The 19,489-nt window shown below is 50.9% G+C and overlaps 1 protein-coding gene across 1 annotated transcript in view; it reads right to left on the bottom strand.

The window, feature by feature from the left end:
- Positions 1-19,489, bottom strand: part of Tgfbr3 (transforming growth factor beta receptor 3) — a 123,241-nt gene that overhangs the window by 73,748 nt on the left and 30,004 nt on the right. The window contains exon 3 of the mRNA XM_021637895.2: positions 16,837-17,024. Within this exon, the coding sequence (XP_021493570.2) occupies positions 16,837-17,024 (188 nt within the window). The remainder of the gene's footprint in view (positions 1-16,836; positions 17,025-19,489) is intronic.

The raw sequence follows: 19,489 nt of genomic DNA on the forward strand, positions 1-19,489 counted from the left end.
GGGCACAGCTCACCTTCAGCTCATCTCATTTACTGCCCTCCTCTTTGGTTTTGGAAAATTCTGTCTCCAGCCCCCAGCCAAGCCACAAGCCTCCTTCAAACTTCTCCAGGTTCACACCTCCAAACAGCAGTGCCAGGTTAGCACACCTGCCTGCAATTACTGCAGCTCGGCTTGCCAGTGTGCTCCGGGACGGTGTTCACCCCGGCCAGCTGGAGCTGATGCCGCTACGTGGCTAAGTGTCTGCCGTGCGTGTGGAAGGCAGCGTCCTTCTGTGGGTCTGTCCTTCCTGATCCACAGCCGTTGCTCTCCCTGGTGTGAGCAGTGAGGCCTGAGCTCCACGCCTGCATCCCTCACCATCTCCATGATGCTCTGAGCTCCTCGACTGCCTTCCTCTCCATCCCATGATGCTTTGCGCACAGGCCAGGAAGGCTGCACGGTTCTGTCCAAATGCCTGCTCCTCATTTCTGTAGAGAGGGCCTTCGGATAGCAAACTGAGAGGATTCATTCCTCAGATTTTCCAGAGTCCAGAGAAAGAGAAAGGAAGAGACTGGTGAGGGCATTCCATCCTGAGGGAACAGCAGGGCACTATGGGAAACCATGAGCGTTCACCACGGAGGAACTGTAAGCGTTGAGCTCAGCAGTGTTCTCCGTGTGCTGGAAGGAACATGCCCAGGTCGGCACACCTGTGCCACCTCAGACTTTCGAGTCGGCAGTTCAGCTGTGAGCTGCTTCCCTGACCATCTGGTAAGCGGTTCTTTGAGGACTGTTTCTCTGGTTTACCTATACCAAAAGCACTTTCCATTCTAAGGCTCTATGGTGTTTCTCACTAGATACAAATTATTCTATTTCTCATACTGGAGGCCCGGGCTAGTTTCTTTCTTTTTTTCTCTCATTTATTCATTTTATATCCCTGTAGCCTCTTCCCCCCTCCCCTCCCCTGGGCTAGTTTCACTAAACACACAGTCTTAATTTCCAGTGTCGACTCAGGAGTTGCTAGCACTGAAAGAGGTCTTATGAGTTCATTCTCACCAGTGTCTTCCTACAGATAAGGAAGGAAACGGCTTCACAGGGCTCCATGCACATACGAAAATTCAAAGAGGACAGGGTGGGGCTGGTGTGGCTCTGTGACACACTTCCTAACACACACAGGAGTCCAGGGCTGGGTCCTAACACCAGCACAGCACACGGAAGAGCGTTCTAAGTAGACTCCAAGCTGTCTTATACCGCGAAGGCTTGCTTCAGATCTCTCAGGGCCAGTGGGACGCAACCTGAGTTTGATCCCGGAGAATCCTGAGATGGTGGCACCCACACCTGCACCCACATACACACAGATAATGAGTGTAATGATTTTTATATGTATTCGTATGAGGGCATCAGATCCCCTGGAACCAGAGTTACAGACAGCTGTGAGCTTCCATGTGGGTGCTTGGAATTGAACCCAGTCCTCTGGAAGAGCAGCCAGAGCTCTTTACTGCTGAGCCAACTCTCCAACCTGGTGTAATAATAATTTTTAAAGAAACATTATTTTATGCCTCTACAATAGTCAAATATCAGTAACTGGATTCTCAATATATAATATATATATTTAATGAGAATTTCCCAAGTACAAAATTGGACACATGGTAGAGCATGCTTATAATCCTGAAACTCAGGAGGCTGGGCTAGAAGGATGGAATGTGTGTGGCTAGCCTGAGCTACACGTCAGGCACTGTGTCAAAAACAAACCAAATAAATATTTAATAAGTAAGCACAGTATTATTGGTATTTTTAACGTATCTGCCAAGGCTAAACTGTGCATCAACATATGTATTTGTTCATTCAAACTATTTATTTCATAAATATTCAAGTGCACACTACATGTCAGGCATTGCTCTAGTTGTTAGAAATACTAGTGGACAAAAAAAAGCCTATCTACTTGAAGAGACAGAGGACTAGCGTGTCTAAAAATGGCTCTCAGACGAGGACATGAATCATGTTAGGGGTAAAACGAGGTTGAATTCTGTGGTGGGTCGGGTGCAGGCACTGGGGGAGACTGGGTGGCCGGTGAAGGCCTCTCTGCAGACGCAAACGGAGCAGGGCTGAGAAATGGAGGGAAAAGCCTCCTATCTAGCTGGGAAAGACGATCCAAGCCGCTGCCAGGCAGGGAGGCAGGTGTCGAGGTTGACAGCTCAATACAGTGACCAACAAATGGTGGGATGCCGGAGAGTGCTGACAAGTCACTCAGACTGGGGACTGCAGATGCTATTAACCAGCTTAGACAACGAGTGGGTAGTTCTGTGATACAGCCTAGTTTTTACAGAACCACACTGGCTGTTGTTCAGAAAATAGACCTTATTAGCCAATAAAGATAACAACTGGCATTTATTGGGTGATGGTCTGATTCCAGCCACTGTTCTGCCTGTCACCTTTTAATTGTTTCTTTGTCACAGTGTACTTATCTCATAGCAACCCTAGGAAGCAGACTGGGTCATTACCCCAGGAAATGAGGCAGAGAGAAGGAACATGGGCCAAAGTGAGGGTCCTGGTTTCCAGCGTGAGCACTCCACCCAGGCCTTGAACTCTCAAGAGACTGGGCTGGAAATGAGCACATCTCAAACATAAACAGGGTGGCACACTTCCGGGGGTGGGGGGACCCTGAAGGCGGGCATATCCAGAAGAAAGCCTCATGGCAGAAGAAAGACGAGAAAACTGGAAGTCACAGGTAACCGCAGGGGCTGGGGTTTTCACAGCTGGCTGGTTGTGTTCCTTTCAGAGATGGGAAACACATGGGGGAACAAACTTGAGAAGCCAGGGCTGCGAGGAACTCGGAATAATTCTCCAAATTAGGAAAGAGACAATATACACTGGGCATGGTGGCGCACGCCTGTGATCCTAGCACTCCGGGAGGCAGAGGCAGGCGGATCTCTGAGTTCAAAGCCAGCCTGTTCTACAAAGGGAGTCTAGGTCAGCCAGAGCTACACAGAGAAACCCTGTCTAGAAACAAAAACAAAAACAAAAAGATGTACATTTCCTGTGGCTGCCATACCAAGTAACCAAAAACATAAGGAAACAACAGAAATTTGTTCTCTGGCTGCTTTGAAAGCCAGAATTTCATTTGGATTGCAGGGCCCTCAGGCATCTCCAGAGGTGACTTCCTGTGGCCCAGGAGAGTTTCTGCCTGGCTCTTCCAGCTCCTCTGTGAGCTAAGCTTCCTTGGTCTGTGACCCCCTCTAATCCTGGCTCCAGGGTCACACCAGCATTCCCTCCACTTCATCTGACGTCACACACAAATCACTGACCCACTGGACCCCGGATAATCTCCCACTGAAAGGTTCCTCACCACATCTGCAGACTCTGAGGAAAGCAACAGTTACAAGTCTGAGGAGTGCGAGCACAGCCAGTCTCTGGAGGAGACCGCTAGGCACAGATGAGGCCATGGGTGAAGAGTGAGCAAGCTCAGGAACTGATCTTCTGTGAATTCTCTAACTCTGGCCAGTCACAACACTCAGAAACTCATGTGCCGGCTAGAAAAACGCTAATATCTGTCAGGAGGCAACAGGAGGCGACTTCCGGACGCACAGGCACCAAGAACCCTCCTCCTATGAAGCACAGCTCCACACGACCTTTACCCTAGGGTAGCACACACACACAGCTGCACGGGAACACATAGGAGTGGGCACATGCACAGGCACACACACACACACACACACACACACATACACACCACACACACATACAGCCCCCACACCACACACAACAGAGACACACACATACACACCACATACAACACATACACACCACATACACACCACACACAGACACATCACATACCACACATAACACACACAAAGACACACCACACATACCACATACATAGACACACACACACAGCACTGTCCTGCCATCAGCTGTCATACTGGATTCTGTTGAGTGGACTAAAGTCAACTGTGTCTCAGGTCTCAGCCTTTCTCTAAACTCAAGAAGACACCCCATCTCCCAAAATGCATGTTTGTGGTCACAGGGCACGCATGTCATCTTAGTTAATCACTCCCGTTTCTTCCTCCCCTGAACCCTCTCCCGCAGTTGCAGCAAGGGAGGGGTCTGGCACCGGCTTCTCCCGCCCAGCCCAGGGGCCTCGCTCATCAGCAGCAAACCGCCCACAAACGTGGGGGAAAGCTGGAAAACGGAGGTGAAGAACAGACACAGTTTCTCAGCGTGCAGGAGTGAGAGTGCACAGTACCCCAAAAGCTGCACTGTGCCTTCCAGGGCCCTCTCTCAGGATCACAGGCAAGGTCCTCAGCCCACAGCCCTGGAAGTGTGCAGGCCGGCTCATCACTTGGAGCCAAGAGAGAAGAAATCTTTATGAGTACCGTAAGTATGAGTCATAAAAAATAGGAAACACATGGAGGGCGTACGCACACTTAGGGTCCCCAGCCAGGAAAAGTGTTTGGGAAGCATACAGAGGAGCACGTGGCCACCGGACTCAGAATCACACACTGTAGCTGCTCCGACCACACGCCCGAAAGGCTCACGGCAAGCCACGGTTCCTTCATGGCCCTGGGCTCCTGACACACACAAGCCACTTCCCCCCGAAAGAAAACAAGCTGGGCTTCTTACAGTGCAAATGGGGAAAGCTGAGTCAACCGTAACTCAGAGCAGCTCTGAAAGACTTTATGATGCGGGAAATCTGAACAGCTTCCAGTGAAAACACTGAGAACTGGATCTCTGACAGCATCAGAGACGCAAGATTCCTTCAGAGAAACAGTGGTGCTCTCTCTCTCCCTTTCACTTGGAGCCGCACTCTCCTAACGTCCAGTGGGGAAACAGGACCAGTCAACAAACAGCACCATGCACAGGAGGTGCAGGAAAGCAGGAAGGGCCCGCCTGCAGGCCTCTCTGCAAGCTGACCCCCGCTGACCCCCGCTGATCCCCTCGGGCTCTGTGTTTGAACATTTGGGGTCCAGCTGGCTGCAGGGGAATGTGGGGCCTTGGGGTGGGGCCAAGCTGCCAGCAGGGAGCATGGCCTGAAGGCTGCCCCATCCTCAGCTCCCGGTTCCCTGCCAGCCTGATGCGAGCACTCAGCCAAAGCCCCAGCAGCTCCCAGCTCGAGCTTCCCTGCAGGCTAACCTTCCTAGGAGGCACCGGCCACACAACAAGGAGAGCCGCTATGGCTGCCGCCTGAGGTGGGTGCCCAGAACCCACAGAACGTGGGTAGTGACCCCCAAAAGCTGTCCTCTCTCACACACCCACATCTACACCTCCATCTGTCTCTCTCTCACACACACTCCTTTATTTTAAAGGAGAATTAAACTAACACTGTGAGAGAAGGATTCCACCCAAAGGCCCTAGCCCTACACCTCACACAGAAGCACCTGTGTCCTGACAAAACCTGTCTCCTTTACTCTGCCTTGTCGGCACCTTTGGAAGCGTCTGGACCCCCAAGACAACACTATTGCTCTGGGCTGGAGAAATGGCTCAGTGAATGAGAGCGCTGGCTGCTCTTGCAGAGGACCCGGGTTCAAGTCCCAGCACCCACGTGGCAGCTCACAACGGCCTGCAGCTCCAGCTCCAGTGGCCAGGCGCCTTCTCCTGGCCTCTGTGGGCAATGCATGGCACATGGGACACAGACAGCCCTGTTGCTCTACAGCAGCACTTGAGGCTGACAGGCATCGGAGGAGGGAGAATTATAATGGCCAAGTGTTAGGCCCACCTAGGGCTTTAGCGAAGGCGCTGCTCTGTTAGGCTTGTAATAAGCAAGAGCTTTCCACACGGCAGCTACAGGCCATTAGAACCCCCAGGAAAGGCCAGCTCTGAGCACGATGCTCCCTCCCCCGCCCCATTCATTTCAGTCCTCAGCAGGCTCTGGGGGCCTTGCTCCTCTCCCTGAAAGCACACAGCTTAGGGGAAGCCGCTGAACTCAAAGGCTCCTAGGACAGCCACCCCTTGAAGCAGCACACGGCCACTGAGCACAGACCCCGGGGCAGGCCCAGGCCCAGGCCAGGCCCACGACACCCACAACAGTCTGATGTGTATGCACCGTGTCAGCGAATAGAAATGAAACGCTTATGTGCACAGTGGGATGTGGGCGTCTGGCAGGAGGCCTCGCGCTGACCCCGCCTCCCGACGTGTGGTCCTGGCTCCCACATAACCATCCCCACTGTCTCCTCAGAGGTAGTGTGCTGACGCTACCCGCACACACGGCCTTCCCTTCCACTCTCCCCCTCAGCCTTCGCCTCAGCAGACAGAAATGTTCTAGCTTCACCTGAAGGACTGAAAGTGGCTTGACAGCACTAGTGTCAGTGTCGTGGGAGAAGGCAGACTCACCCGGGTTCCATAAGTCAACAGTGAATCCTTACAAAAGCCAGCTTTATTTCTATAAAAGTAAGCCCCACTCTCTCAAATTTAAGATGGACTGCCTCGGATCCAGGCCTCCCAGACAGGGCCTCGCTGCAGAAGGCCAGGGCACACGCGTGCAGTGAGGGCAGACTCCTGGCCTTCCAGGCCAGCTCCTGTGTCCTTAAGACCAGGCCCTCACAAATGGCTTGCCTCTGCCGGACACCATGCTCTAAGTAAACAGATTCTCTGGCCGACACACAACTTCCTGTAGGGTTCTGGTGGGTAAAGCTTGAAGACTCTGCCAAGCCCAACTTCTGAGCTGCCCCAGAAAACAAGCTCCGAAGACTGCAGTCCAGAGTAAACACGGAAGGAGCCACATTAAACAAGGAACAAATTACGGTATAGGCAGGGATATTTTAAGTAGTCACCAAGCAAGAAAACACAATTTAAGAAAATCAAGTAATTAGTTATTTAAGAAGACACAGTAGAGTAAAACACGCTCTCTCTATTGGAGGAATCAAAATTAATTAAGGACTGGCTGGGAGTCCCCACCCCCACCACAGGGACAGTTCATTCCACATGGCCCAACTTCAAACCAGGCTCAGATCAAATGAGTTACCCTGGGGAGCAGCATGGAGTTAAAAAAAAAAAAAAAAAAAAAAAAAGATTATTTATAGCTTTCCACCCAGCTGAGAGAAAGAATACCTAGTCTTCTAGCAAGTGGCTAAACCCCCGAGGGGGAAAGAAGGATTTCGAACGGACCGTAGAAAGACTGAAAGAGAACCTGCAGACTTGAGATAAACGGTGAGCTGAGTGAAAGGACATTTAGTTAGGGAAACACACGAGAGCAGGGATGCGAACGGGGCCGTGGGGACCCGGCAAGTCCATCCCTACCACGCTAATCAAGTACTCGGCATGGAATGGGCTAACTTAGACACCAAACATTTGAATACCGTCCTCTGCCAGGCGTGGGCCAACGGGCTTCTGTCCGCCCTTAGGAAGTCCACTTCCTAGGGTGCTCAGGACTGCTGTATAGACGTGGAAGTGAAGAACGGACTGGAGAGCCAGCTCAGGGTCAACAGCCCTCACCGCCCTCAAGATAACTCAGGATCCGCTCCTGCATCCACGTGGGGGGTCACAGCCGCCTGTAACCCCAGTCTCCAGGGGCCCACGCCCTCACTGGCTTCCACAGGCACTATGTACATACCCACGTGTGGACGGACATGTACACATAATTAAAAATAAATCTTTAAAATTACATAAAAAGAAGAAAGATATGGTGCAATGGACTCAGCTGCTGAGTTGAGGCTAAGGCCCTGCCCAGTGTCCTTTCATATTTTTAAGTAAACAGTGTCTGACTGTGTTGACCAGCCTGGCTCCAGCCTGGGCTCAAGTGACCCTCCTGTCTCAGCCAAGCAGCTGGGGCTACAGGCACACGCCCCCCAAAAAGTGAGGGGACTCTGAGGTATGCGCCAGGGTGTCTGGCGTGTCACAGACCGCACACTGAGCCATGTGAGTGGGTCTTCTCCTCATTGATGTGGCCATGCCAATCTCATCTTCCACTTCTTCGCCCCACTCCAGCCCCGCCATTATCCCACGGTTGGCAAGCGACTGCTACAAAGGGCCAAACAATAAATATTTAAGGCTTCCAAAGCCGCATGGGTCTCTTACCCAGCGTTCAACTCCGGCATCATAAGAAAACAGACAATGTAGAAACAAATGAGTATGGGGATGTCCTAATAAAACTTTATGTACCAAAGCAGACATCAGACTGATTAACGGACAAACACGTGGTGAAGACCCATATGGCAGAATGCTACTAGGGAACAAAAAATAATAACAACAGATAGACATTAAAAACACACCTGGATCTTGAGAGGACTATGCAAAGTGGAAGAAGCCAGCCAGAAAAATCACCTGTTGCATGGCTCCATTTATCCGAGTGTCCAGAGCAGACACACTGTGTCAGGGGTTGTTGGGCTGAGCAGGAAAAACACGAAAACGGGGCAGTGACCAGTTTCTGGGAGAAATGTGAAAATGTGAAGTTAGATTGCGGGGTTGTTGCAGGAGCTTGCTGTGACTAAGCCCTTCACAGCAGCAGCTGAAGGAAGACAGGGTTCATGTGGCTCAGAGTTTGAGGGTGCAGTCCGTACTGGGGAGAGTGTGACAGCCTCATGAACCCACACTCAGACACAGAGGGCAGCAAGTGTTCGTGCCCACCTCCCGACCTCCCCCTCAGGACTCCGTCCCAGAACGGACCGAAGCACTCACATTTAGGTGAGTCTACAGCCCACATCAGTCCTCACAGACTCGCCCTTTGCTGATGGTGCTAGATCCTGTCAAACCAAGCAATCACTGTCAACAGATGCCTACCGTATACTCCGTGAACACACCAGAGCAGGCCACAGCCGCTGATGTGTTAATTTTAGACAGGTGAGACTCAGGGACCTAAGTGATCTCTCAACAGAGTTACTCAACAGCAAATAAAGCAACGAGCTGGATGGATGTGGCCTGAAGGCGACGGTCTATGGCCACACCACACACAGCAAAGATCTTTCTTTCGTGCGAGGTTTCTGATCTTCCCTCTGTGACACAGTGGCCCTCAATCTCTGCCAGACGACATCTGCCTGACGTCCAAGCTTTCTACCATCCTGTCTCCTGGGAGCCCTCCTCTCATCTCGTTAGAGCTGCCATGCCTCTCCTGTGTTTCTGCAAAAGTCTGGCAGCGTCTTAGGTTGTGTTATTTGACATGCTGGATCAAATGTGTTCTTTAATCTCATGCAGGTGCGACGGACACACGATGAGTAAGAACGCAGCAAGTTCTTATAGCTCAAGGGTTGCGTCTGAAAATGAGTAAAGAAATGGGCCACGACAGAATTCTTCACGGAAGGTTGGACTGATGAAGCAGTTCCCAAGCCACGTGGAAACAACAGGGGCCGTGGTGGAAGATGGTAGTTGCAGGAGCCTAACTAAGGGATCATGGTAAGAGGAGAGGAACAGGAAATCCAAGGGCAACTGGAGAGGAAACGGAGACAGAACCTGATGACGGGTCAAGTACAGCGTTTGAAGGGATGGGAAGATCTAAAATGCTTTAGATTTTAGATGGCATGGTGACGCGGAGGACGCCAGGAAGCTGGCCTGGGAAATCAGCCCTGGGTAAGGAGTCCTGACTGAGGAAGGCTCCGAAACTCCCCTTCAGAGACAATTCTTCAATGTTGTTTGAAGACTGACAGACACACACGCCAGCTCAAAGCCAGAGGCTATCTCTCAATTGGGGGCTACCACCATCTGCATTTCCCAGGAGGGAAGTAGGGCTCAGAGAAGTGAGGGGCTTCTCAGAAGCCTGTGCTGAGAGTGGCAGAACCGAGACCGACCCTGGCTCACTGAATGCCATCCAACCATCCTGTTTCTCAGGACCCAGAACTTGAGGCTGGACTAGCAAGGAAAGGCAGAAGGACTCATTGGTCCTTCCACTTGAGAGGCCCTCTTAAATGTCAGGGATCAGAGGCAGTGCCGACCATCCAAGCCCTCGACAAGCCACCTCCAGGCCAGCAGACAGAGGAAGACAAGGCCAGCAGCTGCCAAGTCAGAACCCCTGAGAGGAAAAGAGGAAAAACTGAGGACACCGAAAAATGGACACAGAGGAAGCCGAGACCACCAGACTAGCACAGCATTTGGAAACTGAGATGGTAATGCCAGGAAAAGGAGGCTGAGAGGCCTCAGAGGCAGCAAAAGCAGAGGAGGAATGAGGTTAAGGTAGGAAAAGGGCTTGCCGGTAACCAGGCCCTGACTGACAGTGAGGGAATTGCTGCTGGACTCTCCGGCCGGGACCCTCCCCAATCCCAGCAGCCCAGGAGTGGTCGATGAGCACCAGAGGTGAGCACAAAGAAGAGAAACCAGACACAGGGAAGGTAGGAGGATGTCCTTATGTTCACCCAGTCAGGAATTCAGGGAGGAGAGGGGAAGGGAGCAACGGGACACTGCCTAGAGGCAAAAGCACCAAGTTCACGTAAGGCCTCTTCAAGGCGGTAGACAAAAAGGTCAAATAAGTATGTCTAATTCATACGGAAATATTTGAAAAACACAGTCAAGGCAAGGATGGAAGTTAACATCATAAACGCGGCTGTGGAATTTGAGTCTTCAAATGAAAATATTAGTAGTAAATTTCCCTCTATTCTCAAACAAAATGTAAAGCTAGCAGACATGGTGGACTAGACTCCGGCCCCGCACACACCAGCCATCTGCCCAGTAGCTGAGCTCAGGCTGACAGAGAGACCGGCTCCTTGCATTAGTCTATGGCTTTTATACTCTATTAGAAGGGCTGAGGGTGAAAAGGAGTCACATTTTCAAATGCAGAAATGTGCCCTAACAAGAGGGTGACCTCACAGACCAGGAACATGACCTTCACCTCCAGGATGATCAGACACCATGCTGCTTTGGAAATGCTGCTGCTGCTGCTGCTGCTGCTGCTGCTGTTGCTGCTGCTGCTGCTGCTGCTACTGCGCCCATTTAAAGGGCCGGTGGGGGGGGATTTCTGGGTCTTCTATTGGATTCCATTGATCCACGAGCCAATTTCTATGCCAGTACCATGCTGTTTCTCTACAGTACAGCTTGAGATCAGGGATGGAGATACCTCCAGAAGATCTTTTATTGTAGAGGATTGTTTTAGTGATTCTTCGTCCTTAGGCATCAGGGAAATGCAAATCAAAACAACCCTGAGATTTCACCTTACACCCATCAGAATGGCTTAGATAAAAAACTCAAGTGACAACGCATGCTGGAGAGGATGTGGAAAGGGGAACCCTCCTCCATTGCTGGTGGGAATGTAAACTTGTACAACCACTTTGAAAATCAACCTGGCGCTTTCTCAGACAACTAGAAATAGTGCTACCTCAAGATCCAGCTATACCACTCCCAGGCATATATCCAGAATATGCTCAACAACAAGGATATTTGTTCAACCATGTTCATAGCAGCTTTATTCATAATATCCAGAACCTGGAAACAACCCAGATGTCCCTCAGTTGAGGAATAGATACAGAAATTGTGGTACATTTACACAATGGAATACTACTCAGCAATTAAAAACAAGGAAGTCATGATATTTGCAAGCAAATAGTAGGAACTAGAAAAGATCATCCTGAGTGAGGTATACCAGAAACAGAAAGACACACATGGTATATACTCACTTGTAAGTGGATATTAGACATATAATATAGGATAATCATACTAAAATCTGTGCATCTAAAGACGCTAATCAAGAAGGAGGACCCTGGGTAAGATGCTCAATCCTCATTCAGAAAGGCAAATGGGATGGACATCAGATGAGGGAGAAAACAGGAAACAGGACAGGACCCTACCACAGATGGCCTCTGAAACACTCTACCCAGCAAGGTATCAAAGCAGATGCTGAGACTCATAGCCAAACTTTGGGCAGAGTGCAGGGAAGCTTATGAAAGAAGGAGGAGATAGAAAGACCTGGAGGGGACAGGAGCTCCACAAGGAAAACAACAGAACCAAAAAAAATCTAGGCTCAGGGGTTTTTTCTGAGACTGATACTCCAACCAAAGACCATGCAAGGAGATAACCTAGAACCCATGCACGGATGTAGCCCAAGGCAGCTTAGTATCCAAGTGGGTGTCCTAGTAAGGGGAACAGAGACTGTCTCTAGCATGAACTCAGTGGCTGGCTCTTTGATCACCTCCCTCTGATGGGGGAGCAGCCTTGCCAGGCCACAGAAGAAGACAATGCAGCCAGTCCTGACAAGCCCTGATAGGCTAGGGTGAGAGGGAAGGGGAAGAGCACCTCCCGTATCAGTGGGCTGGAGGAGGGGCATAGAAGAAGAGAGAGGGAGGGTGGGATTGGGAAGGGTACAGCTGGGACACAAAGTTAAAAAACTGTAATAAATAAAAAGTTATATTAAAGGGAGGGTCAAGGCTGGCAGGGCAGTAAGAAGAGCCCTGCTTGTTTGGGTTTTCTTCCAACCTACTTGCTTCCAGGTGGCACAGAACAGAACCAGGCAGCACCTCATGCTGAAGCAGTGGAGGCCTCTGCCTCAGCTCCCCTACCAGGGGGATTGCTGAGCTCTGCCAGGCTGGGGGTGGTGCTGAGCTCTGCCAGGCCAGGGGCTGAGCTCTGCTGGCCGGGGGGTAGGGGTTGCTGAGCTCTGCCAGGCAATCCTACAGTGTGAGGACAGGGTTTAAGGATGTAACCAGCCACCCTGGTATGCCTGCTGTAACCTCTCCGCTCAGCCTGTGCCCTGGTGTGTTTGCCAAGACCAGTGTTGACTGGGACCTCTGATTTTGGCATTCAGAATTCCAAGATCGGTTCCAGAGAGTTCTTAGCTGAGCACTAGCTGGAGGTTCAGATTACACACCTTGCCCCAACTTGTTAGAGAACATCCTTGCCTATCGCAGGGCTGTGTGGCTCGGGTCACACAGCTCTGTTACGACATCCCTGCCTTGCTGTCCCCAACCCTGCTCCTCTTCCTATGCCTGGCACCACTGCATGTCCAGCAGCCACCATCACTTACACTGCACTGGGTGTGTTCAAGAGCAGGGATGTGAATGTCCTATCCAGTTAGGCTCTCTGTCCCCACTTAGCAGCTTCCCCTCCCTCTGAGGTGGGGGAGGGAAAGCGAGGAGAGACAGATTTGGGGGAAGCGTAACTGCCCTGCTGTAGGTTAGAGACACAGCGTTTGGAAGTCATTCTCGCTGCTATGCTGGAGTGACCCCACCCCACCTCACCACCCCCACCCCATGTTATTACCATCATGAGATGATGATAATGATAATGTTTTTCAACTGAAGCCAATAAAGTAGTAACACACATAAATAAGTAAATAATCCACTATCTCAGGGCCTCTGGGCTAGCTGCCCTCCTCCATACCCAGAGGTCTGTGTCCAGTTTCCTGTTCAGTCTCCAAGCCGCTGTTTCCCAAAGCCTGTGATTACAGATGAGGGGTATGGGCCCAGATGAAAAGGCCTAATTCTAGCTCCAGCTTCTCCAGCTGCTCGAGCCAGCAGACAGCGGGAGCAACGCCACGGGAACAGGGCATGCCGACAGGCTGCAGCAAGCCTGTGCCCCTCGGCCCGGATGCTGTTTACCCAGCTTGGCATAACCCTTTCCTCCACTCCTGGCAGCCTGCTGCCGAGCACTCCAGGCACCAGTACTCCTGGTACCTCTTCTGCCAAGGAAAACAGGAAAGCTTGCCCCCGATGGAGCTCAGCAACGGCACCAGGAGGGAGATTAGAGAGGGGTGCTCAGCCGTGGCCTTGGTGCCGCTCCTAGGTCCCTGAAAGCTGAGGGCAAATAGGGCTGCTTTCACAGTTCCCTCAGACTCAAGAATGCCACCAGGGAAGAACTACTGTAGAGCGCCAGACACACGGGTGGGCTTGGTGTGCTGACTCGGTGGCTAGTTTGTAAGCAGAGGCCTTCTTCCTTTCTCTCTTTCTTTCTTTCTCTCTCTCTTCCTTCCTTCCTTCCTTCCTTCCTTCCTTCTTTCTTTCTTTCTTTCTTTCTTTCTTTCTCTTCTAATCTTGAAAAATACTTGCCTTAAATATTTGGTACAGATTTTACAAAGTTTAACTCTGGCCCTTCTACGATTACTCCCCAAACATACCTGCCATTACAATCAGCATATCTCATGCAAGGCCAAAACTATAAATCAAGTCATCCGGTGAGAATAACAAAAACAATGAAATTTAGGTTGAAAAATGAAACACTTTTGGTCCTAAAAACATGGGGGGAGAGGGGAGAGCTTGTAATGGAAGTTTTAGTTTCTTTAAAAACTCAGTTATGGTATGTAAATATGTTTTTGTTTTAATCCCAAGTGTGGGGTTTTAGTTTGGGCTTTAGTTTGTCCACAGCTGATAATTGCCTCCTGTAGGCCGTGGTCTTTGCCAGCTGATAAGGACCTGCCTCATGCAGCAGGGAGAGGGGCGTGGTCTAGGACTCCAAGGGAAATAAATACAAGAGCCTAGAAAGAGAAGGAGGGGCAGTCTGGAGAGACCATAGATGGAGAGACAGCAGCTTGGAGGAGACTGATTGCTGAGTTTACTGTTGATGGAGATTGGGATAGCCCCTAAAAAACCGATCACTTATAAACAGCCAGGAGAAGTAAAGGGGTCTGTGCCCCTCTCCCCACTAACCTTCTCTCTTATTCAGGGTTAAAGGGCTGGTGGAAGGGAGGTGGAGGCATAAACACCCCAAATAAAATAAAATAGAGTTTAAAAATGAACGCTACAGGGGTGGAATTGGCCAAAACTGACTTTATGAGCTAATTAGACACTGGCTTAAAAAAAAATTCACGTACTGTCAAATTTAAATTATAACTCAACATTTTTTATTGTAGTTGCAGGGCTGTATAACCACTGCCACAATTTAATTTCAGAATATTTTCATCCTCTGTCCCTAAGGCCCCCACTACCAGAAGCAGCCAAGCCTCACCTTCTTTTCTCCCATCTAGCCCTAAGCGAGCACTTATTTAACTTCTTGCCTCTCTGCATTTATGCACTCTGTACATGCAACTGTCTAATGCATGGTTGTGTCTCTATCTCACTTACTTGGCATTGTATTTTCCGTTTCCTCTGTACTGTGGGACATTTCTGAGACTGTGCCTTTTTCTGCCTACTAACCTTGCAGTGTGTGGAAAGACCACAGTTGGCCTACCCGCTCAGAGATGGTGGCAGTCAGGCCTTTCTAAGTTTTAAGTATTTCGAGCTGCACTGGCACTTTTTGTACACACTCTAGTTGTCATTTCTGCCTTTATCTCCCGTGTGGACCTGCTGACTTGTGGCCTGGTGACGTATTTCTAACTGTTAGCACATGGCAGGACTGTGTCTCCCACCATCTGTAAGAAGGGGGGAGAATGTAACACGTCATTTCTGCCTTGCCAGTCAATAAGACTCCTTCCTTCTCTCTCTAGGGCCAACCCCCACGCTCCTGTGTTCATGCAAAAGGCCCAAGGTCTCCTATAGGACAGCTCTGCAGAGCCAGAGGATTGCCCAGAGGGTCCTGACACCATGCCTGTAAGCAGCCTTGAACTCCAACCATCCACCGGCAATGGACGCCAAGGAAGGCCATGACGCCGTCTCCCTGGGAGGTCTACTGGCGGGAATGCCTGTAAGGCAAGGGCGCCGGGCACACACTGATGACACAGACAGGGAGCAGCAGCACGGGCTGGGCTGGGAGTCCTCTCCCTGAACTCTCCAGGCCCCGAGCTAACCACACATGCCTGTTCCAGAATGTCCTTTTTCCTTCTGCTGTGGCAGTCTTCATCAAATCCATTTTCAGAGGCCACAGCAGTACCGCACAATTTAACACTAAGAATTTTGGGTTGTTGATATTCCTGCAACAGCTCAGACTTTTTTTTTTTTCTTTTTCCTTCCCAGTCCCTCTGAGAGAAGCGTATATAACGTGAGTAATTGCTACGCTCAGGAATTGCTGGAGTCAGCAATGCCTCTGGGGGCTGTATTTCCTCCCCTCCGCCCTTCCCTCCCACCACAAACTCTCCCACGTACGCTGAGAATTAAAGACACATTACTGGGATAAAGAAATCTGACCTGAAGAATGTGTTGCAGCCACAATGGCAAAGCCACCCAGCAGACTGACAAGAGTTCCCAGTGGCGCTGGAAAGGGTCAGATCCTGGCTTTGAAATGCGCCAGCCCTGCACACTGCCACCAGATTAAAGTTAGTTTTGATTCTCCTGTGGAGGCTCCGTGCCTGCCCTACTCCTCTGCACCCCAAAAGGCAAGGAGACGCCTGCAGCATATACACATGCATGTCGCTGTGGAAATTCACTTTTCTGACCAAGGGGGAGCTGAAAGATAAATCCCATTTTTCAATTTTTTCTCTGAACTCCACCATTGTAAGGAATTACTGAAGATGCTTTTCTCTTAGAGAGATAAGCCCAGCCTCCTAACACTGCTGACACAAAAACTAAAGAACAGAAAGAATGGCAATGGGGTGTTACTTCATGGGGGGAAAAAAACCTCTCTTCTTAAAAATTGCCAGGAGACCATTAACCCGCAATCTGAGCCGTCGCTGAGGCACAGGAAAGACTCTGCAACCCGTGTCCTTGGCCCCGAATCCTGACCTGAGCAATGAGCACAGTGCAGGACCACAAGGCAGGCTGGTGCCGTGCTCACCGTGCCAGGGCAGGCAGTGAGTGATCACCAGCCTCTCCCGATGGCTTCTCCAGGACCGCCAAGGCCGCCATCTCGGAGAAGATACCGCAACCGCAATAAGGAAGTACCCTTAGGTTGCTGACAATAAGGAAGTACCCTTAGGATGCTGCTCTTCGTTCTAGAGATGCTCCTGACTCATCCGTCAGGACACATGAGAGGATGGAGGGCAATTTAAAACCTCAGGTGACCAGGGCCCACAGATGGCCCAGCGGGTAGAAGCGAGGCTTCTACCTGTCCATGCGAGGCTGACAACACGGCTCTCAACCCAGGGCTCAAGACTAAAATGAGGTCCACCCTCAGTGGCTCCCTGCGGCCCACAGTCCCCACAGTTACCTCTCTCTGCGGCTGGCCTGGGCCCTGCTCTGCGGTGGCACGGAGGTTGAGCACGTGGACCTCCTGTGGCAGCCCAGTAGTGCCCCTGCTGGCACAGCCTGACAGCACGGTGAAGCTCTCCATCAAGGCCTGGACTGGGTGCGAGGCGCTGACCGGGGACAGTGCACACCGGCCGCTGGGCTCTGGACCTGTGGGCAGAAGCGCAGAGGTGAGCTTCCAGCGAGGGAACGGTGGGTGAAGCCCTCCCAGCCCGTCTGGAGGGCCTGGCGACTCGGCGGTTTCCAGAACTACAGAAACACTGACCAGCCGGTCTCATCATCTGAAATGCAACCTTGGCCTTTTTTTTTTTTTTTTTTTTTTTTGGTATAATTTTGATGTGTGTTTAGTTTCTAAGTTGCCCGTAGGCTGGCAGATCACCGACTCAGCCCTTTGGGCGAAGGACACCCTCCCTTCCATTTGACACTCATGTTTTCATTTCTTCTCTTGGGAGGAAAGCTGAGAGAGCTCAGGTCAACTTTTTAACATCCACATAGCATTCACAAAATCAACTGTACGTAATTGTACACACGTACACACGCTCCCCAAAGCTGGAGATACCTTTTCAGGGATTTTCTTTATTCAGGAAAGCATAACAAATTTAAGAACTAAACAACGACAAACGTTTAAGAAGAGGGTCTGGAGCTAGACCTGTGCAGCAAACTTTGGGGCGAAGGTTAGGAAAGCCCCCACCACCACCAAAGGCAGAAGGTGAGCCTTGCTACTAGAGGGAAAAGTAGAACTCGGTCATTTGGGCACCTGCTTCCCCATTTTCTGTTCCTCTAGTCAATGAAGCTTTCAGGTCTAAAGCTCTCCACTCCACCTCTGCTCCCAGTGCCCCAAACATGACGAAGCTGCCCCCTCGGGCCCCGGAGCCACCTCCACAGCAGGCGCCCCTCTAGCCAGGGGGTGCGGCTGTACAGCTGCTGCACATGCAAAGCCCCCCACACACACACACACACTATGCCCTGACCGAGGAGAACTCAGCAAACCCGAAGCCCTAGCAGCGCACACAGCCAGGCTTTGTGTGACATGGCCTCCCAGCCTCCTGTCCTCCCCCCTCCCCCACTTGTCTCCAGCAGATGCACACGAGGATTCTCAGCTCCGTGTCTTTGCTTAAGCTCGTCTCATCATCCAAACTCTTCAACCCTAACCTACCTCCGCAGAAGTGCCCCCAAGCTATCCCCAGCCTCTTCGTGGCCCCATATTTACCTAGCCCCTCACTCAGCACAGCGGCTGCGGGCATACAGCCCTGTCCCAGCCAGCCAAATGCAGTCTCCCTGACGGCCACACACTCATATTCTCACATTCAGCACGAGGCTCTCAGAATCCCATGTAGCACCTGCCTGGACACTCATATTCATATTTCTCCTCCCTCAGTCTCTGTCTGTCTGTCTGCCTGTCTGTCTCCCTTCCTCCGCCCTCCCCCTCCCTCGCCTGCACAAAGAACTAATGGGAAATAGGTGTTTCAGTGATATGAGCTACAGTTCCGCTCCCTCCCAGCCCTATCCCATACTGGTGACCAGACACCTAAAAAAATGAAAAGAAGAAGAGGAGGAGGAGAAAAGAAGAAGAAGAAGAAGAAGAAGAAGAAGAAGAAGGAGAAGGAGAAGGAGAAGGAGAAGGAGAAGGAGAAGGAGAAGGAGAAGGAGAAGGAGAAGGAGAAGGAGAAGGAGAAGGAGAAGGAGAAGGAGAAGGAGAAGGAGAAGGAGAAGGAGAAGGAGAAGGAGAAGAAGGAGAAAAGAAGAAGGAGGAGGAGGAGGAAGAAGAAGAAGAAAATGAGATACTAAGGGAGCTCAGGAACTGTCACCTCAAAATACAGTCCCTTGGTATGTTAGCTGTTCTAAACTACAGGTATTCAGAGAGCTGCAGGTGCCAGGAGACTTCCCCAGTGCCTTTGTGTCTGTTTAAAGTCTGGACCCCAAAGAAGAAAGCAGTCAGCGCTGGTTCCAGCCAGGGCACAGAGCTACAGCAGGCTGGGAGGCTGCCGGGTCAGCACAGCTGGACACTTCTCTCACAGTCCACTGTCCTCTGTGTTAGTCCCACTCAGCATTCCAGAGAGAATCATTTACAAACCTCTGTTGGTCTTGCATATCTGTCCTCTGCTGTCCATGTTCTCTAAGCCCCTTGGGTTCCCATGAAAATAATTTTAAACCCTCAGATTTCCTGTTCCCCAGTCCTCCTTGGTTTTCCTTTTTTGCAACAAATTCCCGCTCTTTTTCTCCTGCTTAACCTGTTGTTGGTGTAAGCCAGGGACTCTGCAGAAAGCAGAGGGAAGGCTAGAACTCTCCACCCTCACACTTCCCTGTGGGTGCTATGCTGGCCCCATTCCTGGAGCTCCCAGGAATGTGAACTCAGGCTCCACTAAGCTCAGGCCGCCTAAAGGAGCCCGGATCAAAGTCCTCAGCGCATTCCACTGAGTTCGTCCTGGCTTCTAAATAACAAACACACTCTTCAGAATTGCAGCCTCGGTCTCAAATGCTTTTGTAATTCCTGCCTAGCCACTCCTGTACCCCAACGCTGTCATGAACAGGCACCCTGCCTACTTGGCCAAGTCTAGGTGTCTTTTCAAATAATCGCCACCACCACTCTATTGCTGGGCACTACCCAGCAGCTC

Source organism: Meriones unguiculatus, chromosome 3, assembly GCF_030254825.1.
Source record: "Meriones unguiculatus strain TT.TT164.6M chromosome 3, Bangor_MerUng_6.1, whole genome shotgun sequence".
NCBI lineage: Eukaryota > Metazoa > Chordata > Mammalia > Rodentia > Muridae > Meriones > Meriones unguiculatus.